The 14,839-nt window shown below is 44.9% G+C and overlaps 1 protein-coding gene across 8 annotated transcripts in view; it reads right to left on the bottom strand.

Moving 5' to 3' along the window:
- ADAMTS14 (ADAM metallopeptidase with thrombospondin type 1 motif 14) overlaps positions 1 to 14,839 on the bottom strand; it is a 125,498-nt gene that overhangs the window by 59,618 nt on the left and 51,041 nt on the right. For 6 of the 8 annotated variants that reach the window (XM_044942215.2, XM_044942213.2, XM_044942212.2 and 3 more), the window contains 2 exons: positions 1,114 to 1,197; positions 313 to 469 (listed from right to left, as the gene is read on the bottom strand). In XM_044942215.2, the coding sequence (XP_044798150.2) occupies positions 313 to 469; positions 1,114 to 1,197 (241 nt within the window). The remainder of the gene's footprint in view (positions 1 to 312; positions 470 to 1,113; positions 1,198 to 14,839) is intronic. The other 2 variants (XM_044942214.2, XM_044942211.2) reach the window with 1 other exon arrangement.

Genomic DNA, 14,839 nt, shown 5'->3' with positions numbered 1-14,839 from the left:
GGCAGGAGCACCTTGAAGGTCACTGAGACCCTCGAGCAGCCAGGTCCCAGGACAGTGAGCACAGGGCCAGAGCCTGATGCCCAGCCAACTGCAGTTTCAACCAAAGCAGCAGAGACCAGAGCAAGACCCTTCACTCTCCCTGGTCCCTAAGATACCACTGCAAAGCTTGCCCACCTGTCCAGCCAGGTTCTGCTCCAAAGTCCCAAGGATCTTTTTGTTGAAAAAAATTTCTCCAGTCCTCCTAGGGTGGCCCCAGAGAGCCTCAGCCCCTGCCCTGCAGCTGCACACACCTGGCCATGGCAAATACAGTACCTTGCATACCTGAGGGTCCGAAGTCCTGCCGAGTGAGGAAGACAACGTGATCATGGTGCTCTGCATGGCCAGGGTCCTGGCGCTGCTGAGAGTGGGCCCAGCGACACACCTGCTCCAGGCTGCGAGAGGGGTTCCCATGCTCAATCAGGCTCAGTGACTGTGGGCCCAGAGAGCAGGGTGGTTGGTCAGATCCCACAGACCACAACGAGTCTCCCATCAGCAGGGGACACCAAGGCCCAAGCAAGAGCAGTGCCTTCCCCAGGGTCACTGATTCTGGCTGCCCACCCTGCTTCAGGAACGTTCCTATGCCAAGCCCCATGTCAGGACCCCTATCTGCTGAGAACTGATGATCTCTAACCCCTCGACAGTCAGGTGCTGTTCTGAGCCTTTCCTCTCTACATTCATTGTCACTTAATTTTCACAGTATCCTCTAGAGGAAAACTCTGTTTTCACTCCCACATAGGGGAGAACAAGCAACAGAGCCTGGGGCCCAACCCTCACAGGACTTATCTTGGTCACTGTTGCCTCTCTAAGCCCCAATTTCCCCATTGATTCAAGGAGTGGGACCTCCAGGTATAGGGACCAAGGATTGTCCATTTATCTGACTGGAGGAAAATTGTAAGTCCCATTTATCAACCCCAGATGCCTCTGCCACTGAGATCTCATGGTCTCTGGGCTCCGATTCTGGAAATAAAATGTTTCCTAGACACTGCTCCCCCTTCCCAACACCCTAGCTTGTCTGATGCTATTGCCTCACACCCCATCTCCCTCCCAATCCTGCCTGCTGACAAAGAGGTTTACCTGTCGGTAGCCAACCATGATCAAGCGGACAAGGGCGATGTTTATGTGGACCCCCAGGGACTCATCGTGGTAAATCTCATCCACCTGCAAGAAGAGACGAGTGTATGGTGTTGGGAAAAGCCAGTGTTCATTAAAGACCCACTGAATACCAGGTACCTGACATGTTATCCTACTTCATCCTGATCATGGCCTTATCCAGCAGGCATTTCCATCCTCAGATGAAGAAACTGAAGCAGAGGGAGGCAAGAGAAGCTGCCTGAAGACACACATCTAATGAGCTGCAGAGCTGAGATTCAAATCCTGGCTGGCTGTACTCCAACACTGAGCTCTCTCCATAAAGCCAAAGTGGGAAGTGACCTGTTCTCAAACTTAGCAACTCAGACTCTCATCTTTTTATATCTCTGAAGAGGCCTTTCAGAAATGCCACTCAGCTCAGGTCACTCATCCTCACAGCCCTGTTTACCTTTCCCGTGACCCCTGGCATCATTTGTTTGCTCTGTAATACCTGGGCACTCCTCTAGAGCAAATCCAGGGGGAAAGTGCTCCAGGGCCTTGGACAAGAAGCTTTAGCAGCACTTGGAGCTCATTAAAAATGCAGTCTTGGGCCCACCTCCTGAATCAGAGTCAGAGTTGGAATGAGCGCCCCAGTGATTCTCAGGGGAATCACTGATTCTCAGGCATTTTCAAGTGTGAGGACAGGAGCAGTGCATTGGATTACTGCCTTATCCCACAGGCTCAGGGACCTGTGGGGCAGGCCTGGCACAGTTCACCAAAGAACACAGCCCCCGTCCACTTGCCTGTTCAGGAAGTCCTGGAACCATGTCATTGACAGATGGACATCATCTCTGCTTGTCCATCTCCAAGGACAGGCAGCTCACCTGCTCCTAAAGTTGTCCATCTCCTGAGTGTTCCCACTAGACCACTCCAGCTTTTTTGTTTTAAATAACTTTTATTCCTGGATATAAAATATTTCACTCTAAAAACTTTGAAAAGCAACTACCCCCCCCCAAAAAAAAAAAGAAAAGCAAAAAGTCAGAGGTGATCAGAGATAGAATAGTAACATGAAGCTCACCTCCTCCCGTGTACATCAAAAATACATCTACATGTGGAATGATTCTCATAGAATATCTACCAAATGTTGGCAGAAGACTCTCAGCCTCTGAAAGAGCAAGACAGTCTCATGGAACTGGGAAGGACAAAAAAAAAAAAACTGAGGAAGGAAGTAGAACTGGACCTGTGCCCCTCGGAGGAAGCTATTAAAGGGGGAAGTTTCCTGCACCTGGGAAGTCCCCTCACCAGCAGGGAAGTCAGCTGGGACAGAGGGGAAGCTTTGGAGCCTCGGAGGAGAACACAGCAACTGGTTTGAAGCAGGTAGAATGGAAAGAAACCTGTACATACGGTCAGTACCATCACTCTGTACTCCCCAGTCTGAGACACATGGTCACCAGTGTGGATAGGGGCTGAGCGCAGAAGCTTGGACTTTGGAGATCGGACCTGGGGAGGGGACTGGAGTGGGCTATGAGCAAAGGGGCTAGAGTTTGGTGTGACCCCATCTGAGGGTTTATGCAGAGGAGGCCTGGGCTTCCTTAGAGACCAGGTGCCACTGTATGGGCAGTGTACAGGAGCAAGGGCAAAACTCACCATTATAGCCTTTTTCCCTACATGAGCTCTCAGGTGGCAGGACATTACCTACAGGAGCTCCAGGGGTGTGTGTGAGCTGCCATTATTGCTCCCCTCCACCCCTAGACTTCAGGCGCAGTCACATGCCTCTACTATCCTCCCCAACACCTTGCCCCAGGCTTTAGGAGCTGTCTCAAGCCACTGCTTTCACCTCTCAGGCTCAGAAGTGGTCGCAGGCTCCCTCTGCTCCCATGGCGTGCTCCAGGGGCATGTATGAGCCACACTGCCACAGAGAACCCCATGACCAGCCACCAAATGCTACATCTGCACATCCCCATCAAGGAGATAACAGCCAGCACACACTGAGGAAAGAGGCAACAGGCATCCCTACTAAAAACAACCCTTGCACCAAAAATATTAAACCCACACAAGCTACACAGGGATGTTCCCACATATAAATGGCCCTCTAAGACCACAGTAGATAATTGTTTCTCCTAAACTCACAAAGAGAAATATAAGCAAAATGAAGAAGCAGAAGAAACATTTCCAGTTAAGACCAAGATAATTCACCTGAAAGAACAAACAATGAAACAGACCTCTTGAGTCTAATAGACATTGGCTTCAAAAAGGAGATACTGAATGAATTAAGAAAGGCTACTGACAGAAATTCAGTTCAGTTCAGTTCAGTTGCTCAGTCGTGTCTGACTCCTTGCGACCCCATGAATCACAGCTCGCCAGGCCTCCCTGTCCATCACCAACTCCCGGAGTTCAGTCAGACTCATGCCATCAAGTCAGTGATGCCATCCAGCCATCTCATCCTCTGTTGTCCCCTTCTCCTCCTGCCCCCAATCCCTCCCAGCATCAGGGTCTTTTCCAATGAGTCAACTCTTCATATGAGGTGGCCAAAGTATTGGAGTTTCAGCTTCAGCATCAGTCCTTCCAATGAACACCCAGGACTGATCTCCTTTAGGATGGACTAGTTGGATCTCCTTGCAGTCCAAGGGACTCTCAAGAGTCTTCTCCAACACCACAGTTCAAAAGCATGAATGACAGAAATTCAGAGTACTGTAAATAGGAACTAGAAACTATAAAGATAAACCAAAAAAAAATAAAGCTCATTTGCTGAGATGAAAGTGAATTAAAGGCAATGAATAGCAGAATAAACAGTGCAGAATAAGAAATAAATGAGCTAGAAGACAGAATGATGGAAATCACCCAATAAGGATAGTAGACATAAAGCAAAATTAAAAAAAAATGAAAGCAATATAAAGCAACTATGAGATAAAATAAGACATGCCAACTGATACATAATTGGGATTCTAGAAGGGGAAGAAAGAAAAAAAGGGATTAAAAATGTACTTGAAGAAATTATGGCTAAAAACTTGCAAACCAAAAGACAGAAACATATCCAGGTATAGGAAGCACAGAGGGTCCCAAACAAGGTAAACCCAAACATACTTATACAAAGATATAATAAAAATGGAAAAAGTTAAAGAGAGGATTCTAAAGGCAGTAAGAGAAAAGCATAGAATTAATTACGAGGGAATCCCCATAAAGCTATCACTTGATTTTTCTACAGAAATATTGCAGACCAGAAGGGAGAGGCAAGATGCATGCAAAGTCCTGAAGGGAAAAAAAATCTGCAATCTACCCAACATATTATCATTTAGAATAGAAGAAGAAAGAAAAAATTTCTCAGATAAGCAAAAACTAAAAGAATATAGCAACACTAAACTTACTCCAAAGGAAATATTAATAAGTCTCCTCTAAATAGAAAAGAAGTAAGAATATACAGGAAAGATGGGACTTCCCTGGTGGTCCAGTTGCTAAGACTCCATGCTCCCAAAGCAGGGAACCTGGGTTCAATCCCTGGCCAGGGAACTAGATCCCATATGCTGCAACTAAGTCCCAGTGCAGCCAAATAAATAAGTAAATAAATATTTTTTTAAAAAAAGAATATACAGGAAAGAGAAAATCACAATTGGAAAGCAAATCACCTAAATAAGACAGTACACCGATTTAAAAAAGAAAAAAATTTCTGTGGAAGCAATGATAACCACAATTAACAGCAAAAGGATAACCATGAAGATGTAAAAAAGGTCATCAAAATCATAAAATGTGGGGGAGGAGAGTTAGAAATGTTGATTTTTTTCATTTCTTAGAATGTGTTTAAGCCTGTAAGACTATCAGTCTAAGGCAAGTAAACACAGGATAGAGTTAATATACTTGAAAAAAAGGGTAACCACAAATCAAAAGCATGCAATAGAGTCACAAAAACTAAAAGGAAGAGAACGTAAGTGTAATACAAAAGAAAATCAACAATCCACAAAAGGAAAAACAAACAAACAAAGGGATAGGCAAGAAATATAAAATCAACAGGAAAACAAGATTTAAATGGCAATAAATACATATCTATTAATTCAAATGTCAATGGACTAAATGCTCCAGTCAAAAAATACAGACTGACAGACTGGATAAAAAAACAAGCGCTACAATTTGCTGCCTACAAGAGACCCACTTCAGGGCAAAGGACACACAGAGATTGAAAGTGAGGGGGTACAAAAAGGTATTTTTTGAAAACAGAAATTAAAAGAAAGTGGGGGTCACAATACTTGTATCAGACAAAATAGACTCTAAAGCACAGACTATAAAGAAGGGCAGTATATAATGATAAAAGGATCAATACAAGGAGAGGAGCTTACACTTGTCAACATATATGCACTTAATATCTGAGCTCCTAAATGTGTAAAACAAATAGTAACAGACATAAGTGGAAAAAAAGACAAGAATACAAAAATGGTAGAAGATTTTAACACCCCATTCACGTCAATGGACAGATCTTCTAGACAAAAAGTCAATAAGACAGCACATATCCTAAATGATACAATAAAACATACTTAATGGATATATCAGGATATTACATCCAAAAAAAGCACAGAATACACATTCTTTTCAAGTGCATATGGAACATTCTCTAGGACTGACCACATAAAAGGACACAAAACAAGCCTCAACAAATTTAAGGATATAGAAGTTATCTCAGGCATCTCTTCTGACCACAATGGCAGGAAACCAGAAATCAGTCACAGGAAAAAAAGAGAGGAAAAAACAATTACATGGAGACTAAACAATATGCTACTAAAAAAACAATGGGTCAACGATGAAGTCAAGGAGGACATTTTAAAATATCTTGAGACAAAAAACAATGAAAACACAACCATACAAAATCTGTGGGATGCAGCAAAAGCAGTTCTAGATGGAAGTTCATAGTGATATAAGCTTTCCTCAAAAAAATGAGAAAAATCTCAAATAAACAAACTAATCTACCACTTATAAGAATTAGAAAAAGAAGAACAAACAAAACCTAAAGTCAGAAGAAAGGAGGAGTAATAAAGATCAGAGAGGAAATAAAACAGAGAGAAAGGAAAACAATAAAACCAAGAGGCAGTTCTGTGAAAGGGTAAACAAGATTGACAAACCTCTGACCAGCCTCGTCAAGAAGAAAAGAGAGAACTCAAATAAGCAAAAAAGAAATGAAAAAGGAAACTAACAACCACTATTGCAGAAAAACAAAACAAAAAAACATATGAGAATACTATGAACAATTATATGCCAACAAATTCAATAACCCAGAAGAAATGGACAAGTATCTAGAAACATACAGCCCACCAAAATTGAATCAAGAAGAAATATACAATTTAAAAAGACCAATCACTAGAGGTGAAATAGAATTTTAAAACTCTCTACAAACAAAAGCCCAGGACCAGATGGCTTCAAGGCAAATTATACCAAACATTCAAAGAAGAATCTATACTGATCCCTCTCAAACTCTTCCCAAAAAGTTGAGGAGGAGGGAAAACTCCCAAAGACATTCTATGAAGCAACCACCACTATGATACCAAAACCACAAAAGACACCACCAAAAAATAAAATTATGGGCCGGTGTCATTGATGAATATAAATGCAAAAATTCTCAACAAAATATTAATGGGCTGAATCCAGCAACATATAAAAAATCATATACTACAACCAAATGGGATTCATCACCCCAAGTTCACAAGGATGGTTCCATATATACATATTAATCAATGTGATACACCACTTAAACAATAGACAAAAACCACATGATCATCTCAATACAGAAAAAGCATTAGACAAACCACTCATGATAAACATCCTTACCAAAGTGGGTACAGAGGGAATCTCTCTCTACATAGAAAAAACTATTTATGATGAACCCACAGTGAAAAGCTGATAGCCTTGCTTCTAAAATTTGGAACAAGATAAGGATGCCCACTCTCACCTCTTCCACTCAACATAGTATTGAAAGTCCTATCCACAGTTATAAGACAAGAAAAATAAATAAAAGATATCCAAATTGGAAGGCAAAACTGTCATTATATGCAGATGACATGATTCTATAGACTTTAGGACTCCACACAAAAGCCATTAAAACTGATAAATGAATTTAGTAAGGTAGCAAGATACAAGATTAACATACAGAAACTGGGTGCATTTCTTTACATTAATAATTAAATATCAGAAAGGGAATGTTAAAAAAAAACCCAATAACTTTCAAAATCACACCCCCAAAAATAAAATACTTAGGAATAAATCTGACCAAGGAGGTGAAATAATTATATGCTGAGAACTCTAAATCATTAACAAAGGAAACTGAAGATGATTCAAAGAAATGGAAAGATACAAAATGCTCTTGGATTGGAATAATTAATATTGTTAAAATGGCCACACTACCCAATGCAAAGTACAGATTCCATGCCATCCTTATTAAACTACCTATGATGTTTTTCACAGAACTAGAACAAATAATCCAAATTAAACTTACATGGAACCATAAAAGACCCGGAATTGCCAAAGTAATCCTAAAGATAAAGAGCAAAACAGGAGACAAAACTCTCCCAGACATCAGACAATATTATAGATCTACAGTAATCATAACAGCATGGTATTGGCACAAAAAAGACACACAGATCAGTGAAACAGAATCGAGATCCCAGAAACAAACCCACTTACTTACTGTCAATTAATCTTGAACAAAGGAGGGTCCTAATCAAGCTTACAAGCTTTTGCACAGCAAAGTATATTATTAAAAAAAAAGAAAAGACAACCTACAGAATAGGAGAAAATATTTGTAAACAATGAGATTGACAAAGGCTTAATTTTCAAAGTATACAAACAACTCATACAACTCAACAACAAAAAAAAACTATCAAAAAAAATGGGCAGAAGACCTAAACAGACATTTCTCCAAAGAAGAAATACAAATAATACATACATGAAAAGATGCTCAACACTGCTAATTATTAGAGAAATGCAAATCAAAACTACAACGAGGTACCACCTCACAATAGTCAGAATGCCTATCAATGAAAAGTCTACAAATAACAAATGGTGGAGAGGATGTGGTGAAAAGGGAGCCCTCCTACACTGTTGGTTGGAATGTAAGTTGGTACAGCCACTATGAAAACACTATGGAGGGTCTTCAGAAAACTAAAAATAGAATGACCACATGATATAGTGATCATTTCACTCCTGGGCATATATCTGGACAAAACTATAATCCCAAAAGATACATGCACAGCACTATGTTCATAGCAACACTAATCGCAATAGCCAAGACATGGAAACAATCTAAATGTCCATCAACAGATGAATGGATAAAGAAGATATGGTGTACACACACACACACACACACTGGAATACTACTCATTCATTGAAAATGAAATAATGCCACGTGCAGCAACATCAATGGATCTGGAGATTATCACTTTAAATTAAGTCAGACAAAGACAAATACAATATGATATCACTTACATGTGGTGTCTAAAATATAACACAAATGAACTTATCTATGAAACAGGAAAAGACTCAGAGACTTAGAGAACAGATTTGTGGTTGCCAAGGGGGAGGGGGTTGGGGGAGGGATGGAGTAGGAGGTTGGTGTTAGTAGATATAAGCTATTATATATGGAATGATGGACAAGATCCTACTGTACAGCACAGAGAACTATATTCAATATCCTATGATAAATCATAATAGAAGAGAATATTTTAAAAAAGAATGTATATATATATATATGTGTGTGTGTGTGTGTGTGTGTATAACTGAACCACTTTGCCATACAGCAGAAATGCTAATATGCTAAGTCACTTCAGTCGTGTCCGACTCTGTGCAACCCCATAGACAGCAGCCCAACAGGCTCCCCCGTCCCTGGAATTCTCCAGGCAAGAACACTGGAGTGGGTTGCCATTTCCTTCTCCAAAGCATGAAAGTGAAAAGTGAAAGTGAAGTCACTCAGTCGTGTCGGACCCTCAGCGACCCCATGGACTGCAGCCCTCCAGGCTCCTCTATCCATGGGATTTTCCAGGCAAGAGTACTGGAGTGGGGTGCCACAGCAGAAATACAACACTGTAAATCAACTATACTTCAATTAAAAGAAGAAGCTCCCAAGTTATAAAAAATAAGAAAAAAATACTTAAGTCTCCTATTAGTATCAACAGATATATAATAAGTACCATTAACACAGCTTCCTGCCACACATGTGTATGCATGTGTGTCATTTTACAAAATCAGAATAATACTGAATATACTCCTTGCAATTTTCTTATTTCATGAAACATCATTCTGCGGATTTAAAAGCATCACCTCTAATGCCTACCTGTGATGAGCCATCGCTTATGTAACTACTCCCCTAGGAGAAGTGGCTTATCCAGGAGGAGAAATGATGTGTTCACTGAGTCAGTGTCAGCACCCAGCAGTGCAGCTACCGGGAGTCAGAGTCCTGGGTGTCACCCCCAGCACTGCCCCTTAGCAGCTGGGTGGCTTGGAGCATGTCAGGTGACTCCTTCAGTTCAGTTCAGTCACTCAGTCATGTCCAACTCTTTGTGACCCCATGAATCGCAGCACGCCAGGCCTCCCTGTCCATCACCAACTCCCGGAGTTCACTCAGACTCATCCATCGAGTCAGTGATGCCATCCAACCATCTCATCCTCTGTCGTCCCCTTCTCCTCCTGCCCCCAGTCCCTCCCAGCATCAGGGTCTTTTCCAATGAGTCAACTCTTCGCATGAGGTGGCCAAAGTACTGCCATTTCAGCTTTAACATCAGTGCTTCCAATGAACACCCAGGACTGATCTACTTTAGGATGGACTGGTTGGACCTCCTTACAGTCCAAGGGACTCTCAAGAGTCTTCTCCAACACCACAGTTCAAAAGCATCAATTCTTTGGCGTTCAGCTTTCTTCACAGTCCAACTCTCATATCCATACATGACCACTGGAAAAACCATAGCCTTGACTAGACGGACCTTTGTTGGCAAAGTAAGAATCTCTGTTCCTGTAGAATGGGGACCATAATGGCTGTCATGGGGCTGGCATGTGGATGCTCATGCCAACTCAATATCTGGGGATGATGAGTGAGCACCACAGGCAGAGAGGCCCATGGGTATGGTCAGTGATGGAGCAGAAGTGGAACCCAGCCTCTGAGTCTTGCCAGCACAGCTTCCTGGGAGTGAGGATGGAGATTTGTGCATGACCCTGTTCTCACCACTTTACCCTGCCATGCCCTTCAGCTCATGAGCAAAGGAACCAGCCTACAATCCACAAAGGGATTGCTGTCCAGCAGATGGAGGAGGAACGGCATGGCCAATCCTACACATGAGAGTTCCTTGGGGATGGGAAGGTGGGGACGGGGACCAGAGATCTGTTCCTGTGCTGATGCACCCTCCTTGTCCTCCTCACAAGGACAGAGCCTGTGAGCACAGAGCTGCAGCAGCAGAAGCCCGGGCACCATGGAGCCCCAGCCCACTCTCCCAACCATAAGAGGTGCCAGCATCAGGCTTCCCCCCCTGCCTGGCACCCATGTCTGGACCCAGTTAGGACCAGAGACCAGTGCCTGCTGCGGGACAGCAGGCCCCCCAACCCCCAGCACACATAACAGTGGACAGTGCGATGGGCGGGGGGACCTCCCTCCACCCTCCTCCCCTCTCCGGCAGGAGCAGAGACATCATGGGAGCCAAGTGCTCAAATGCATAAACGGATGACATCCTTCTCCACTGCCTGCCCATGACTCATCCTAGGAGACCATGAACATGTATTCTACCTCATAGGATTCCAACCTGAGGACTCTGACGACTCACTGAAATGATATTCAAGGAGCAGTAGGATGACACAAAGAACCCCAACATCTCAGCCCCTGCAACACCCCACAGGGCCTTCCCACCACACAAGGGCATGGCTGCTGTCTCAGACCCCACTGATGTGTGCTGTAAGAGTGCAACCAAGGATGGGGTGATAAGCAATGCATGCTCCACACAGCCACATCTGGGCACCTCGTATGCACATGTAAATCCACCAGTGACCCCAGGGCAGGGAGAGCGCAACTAAGATCCCACAAGCTTCATGGCATCATGGCCAAAGGAAAAAAAAACTAGAGTACCCAGGCCACTGCCTTCCTGCCCTCCTCTCTCTCCAAAGTGGACCAGGCAGAGTGCTGCCAGAATCCTGCCACGTGACTCATTTGTGTCCCTCACTCAACAGGCCAAGCTCGCTGATCAAAGGCTGCAGTGAGCCCTGCTCTAACACTGCATCTACAGGCTGGCACACTGGGAGAGAGGGGGCTGCTGTTCTCTGTGCAGGATGGAGAATCAAAGCCAAGTGTTTGATACAGGTGGGAGGTTGAATGGCATTTCCTGACACAAACTCCCAGTCCCAGGTTACTGTCCTAAATGCAAATACAGAGCAAGTAGGAAGGGACATGCCATCTGGAGAGACCCCTCGGTGCTCTGGAATAATCTGAACACTAAAGGGACAGACAGGTGTACCAAGCCCTTGCTGCAGACCCCTCATGCCCCACCCCAGGGGTCAGGAGAGAGGAAGACAGTGAGTGTGGGAAGGAGAGGTCAGACAGGTCTTACTGTAGAAGCCAGAATGATCCTTGACTGAGAAGGTCATCAACTCTTCACAGGAGATGGGCAGAGGCTTGATGTAGGGGCAGGAAAGTCAGGAACTACATGAAGTCACCATGACAGCCCTGAAGTTATTGGCAATCAAGGTAACTGAGGCCACCTCCACATGACGGGGAGCTTCTTCCTAGCCCGTCAAGGCACTCTTGGCCCTTAGAAAGTTCCCCGTGCCATGAGACCCATTCAGTCTTCCTGTGCACCTCCCCCACTGGCCTCAAGTCTCCCTCTTGAGCGCATCGGCTCCACTCCTGGGGACAGACAGTGACCACAGTCTCTCAGGAGTTTCCCTCCAAGCTCACATCAGTCAAAGAGAATGTCTTACAGGCAGCAAGAGAGAAAGAAGACAAGTCACTCATCAAGGAAGGACCACTGTGTTGGGAGTAGGTTTTCAACAGTAACAAGGGAGACCCTGAAGTAACACCATCAAAGCACCAAGAAACCATCAACCTAGGATCCTGAACACAGCAAATCATCTTCTAAGAACAATGATGAAATGAAGACATTAGCAAGTAGAAGAAAACAGACAGGCACATGGGCCCCACTAAAGGATCCATAGGAAAGGAAGATGGAAAGTGAACCCCATCTCCAAAGACAGCCTAAGTACAAGACTGGATGAAGAGTTTTGAGGCTGTGATAGGAGCATGGTTCAGCAATGAGAGACAGTCTGATCTTTTCTTAGATTAAATAAGGATAATGAAAAGAAAGTAGATAAATTTTCTTTCTTATTCCCCCCTCTGAAAGTAGGGTTGGCCTTGCCATTTCAGGTCCCCCAGTCCGACTGTCTCTGGGGCTCTGGCTCATCTATACCTCTCTTGGCCCTTGAGTGTGGGACCTCAATGGCTTTGATTCAGCTGGAGCTAAGCTGACACTCTGCACAGGACAAGGAGGTGGCTGGACATGACTGCCATGCTCAGCAGAACTGCAGAGGCTGCCAGGCACATGGGTTCCACCCACAGCCCTGAGCTGGTGCTGGAGCCCCAGAGAGAGAGTGAGGCTGCGTGAGTGGCCCAGGACCCCAGCCTTCTGGCACACACACAGGGCTGCTCCCCAACAGGCTCTGGCCTGGCTGTGCACTCAAGGCCTGGCTCTGTCAGCCTCTGCCCTTCATGACTACTTCTCAAATGCCAGAGGTGAGGCCAACGAGCCAGCTCAAGGGAGATCAGGAATTGCTTCCCATGGTTGTACACACAAGCATGATTGCTCCAAGACACACCCATGGAGCAGAAAAGAACACTGTGTCTGGTCTCCCTGCTCCCCACACCTCGGCCAAATTCAAGGTCATCTGCCAAGACCACCTCAGGTTAGAGTTCCACATAACATATTGGTCTGGGATGGCTATTGGTTGTGTACCAGAAAAACAAGGAAAGGTCAAGACTCTTTCTGATCAAGGGGAGACAAAACCACAGAAAGGAGACAATGGCTAGAGAGCACTAGGGTTGGAGGGCAACTCTGGTCACTCAACACATACAAGGCATCAGGCACCATGCTGAGGGCACTCTTCCGGAGGCAGGAATTAGTCTTGTTTCACATGTGAGAAATCCAAGGCTCTGAGAGGTTAAGTAAGTAACTTGCCCAAGGTCACCCAGCTAGAAAGTGGGAGACCCAGGATAAAATCTTTGTGGCTCTTAGCCACTATCAGATCAGATCAGATCAGTCGCTCAGTCGTGTATGACTCTTTGCGACCCCATGAATCGCAGCACACCAGGCCTCCCTGTCCATCACCAACTCCCGGAGTTCACTCAGACTCATGTCCATCGAGTCAGTGATGCCATCCAGCCATCTCATCCTCTGTCGTCCCCTTCTCCTCCTGCCCCCAATCCCTCCCAGCAGCAGTCTTTTCCAATGAGTCAACTCTTCGCATGAGGTGGCCAAAGTACTGGAGTTTCAGCTTTAGCATCATTCCTTCCAAAGAAATCCCAGGGCTGATCTCCTTTAAAATGGACTGGTTGGCTCTCCTTGCAGTCCAAGGGACTCTCAAGAGTCTTCTCCAACACCACAGTTCAAAAGCATCAATTCTTCGGCGCTCAGCCTTCTTCACAGTCCAACTCTCACATCCATACATGACCACAGGAAAAACCATAGCCTTGACTAGACAAACCTTTGTTGGCAAAGTCATGTCTCTGCTTTTGAATATGCTATCTAGGTTGGTCATAACTTTCCTTCCAAGGAGTAAGCGTCTTTTAATTTCATGGCTGCAGTCACCACCTGCAGTGATTTTGGAGCCCCCAAAAATAAAGTCTGACACTGTTTCCACTGTTTCCCCATCTATTTCCCATGAAGTGATGGGACCGGATGCCATGATCTTCGTTTTCTGAATGTTGAGCTTTAAGCCAACTTTTTCACTTTCCACTTTCACTTTCATCAAGAGGCTTTTTAGTTCCTCTTCACTTTCTGCCATAAGGGTGGTGTCATCTGCATATCTGAGGTTATTGATATTTCTCCCGGCAATCTTGATTCCAGCTCGTGTTTCTTTCAGTCCAGCATTTCTCATGATATACTCTGCATATAAGTTAAATAAACAGGGTGACAATATACAGCCTTGATGTACTCCTTTTCCTATTTGGAACCAGTCTGTTGTTGGCTATCTAGAACCAGTTTCGGTGGCAGGCTGGGTGGGGTGGTGGTGAAGATGAAGGGAGGGGGTTTCTATGTCCAGTGAACAGTCACACAATCCAGTGAACAGTCAGGGATTGTTGTAAAAACCCTTTCTCTGCTCTCCTGTAACCCTGCATGGCCAGGCCTCCCAAGGGCCTTGTGGTCAAGCCCAGGGAGTAGGAAGAAGGGAAGGAGGATCTACTGGGTGGGAGCTCTGCCCGAAGGCAGGGTCAGACTCAGGGTGCCTGCGGCAGAAATGCCCATGTTTCAGCCCACAGTTGGATGGGGAGAGCTAAGCCCTGGGGAGCCCATGTGAGTGGGCCTTCCCTTCTGAACCAAGCTAAGATGGGCTTCTCCTTCTTGCTTCCAGCAGAGACAGTTCCTGGCCAACCCCAAGGGGGCCAACCTCACTCCTAGGGACCATTTCTTCTGAGGGGCTACAGAGCACAGTGTCCACCTACTGCTTGGCATCTAGGTCCAGCAGGGCTCCACAGGGAGGGGCAACGTGGAAAAAGCCAGTCCCTGGGGTC

Source organism: Bubalus bubalis, chromosome 4 (genome assembly GCF_019923935.1).
Source record: "Bubalus bubalis isolate 160015118507 breed Murrah chromosome 4, NDDB_SH_1, whole genome shotgun sequence".
NCBI lineage: Eukaryota > Metazoa > Chordata > Mammalia > Artiodactyla > Bovidae > Bubalus > Bubalus bubalis.
Note: the sequence above shows the minus strand (reverse complement) of the source record. Positions and strands in the feature narration are given on the sequence as shown.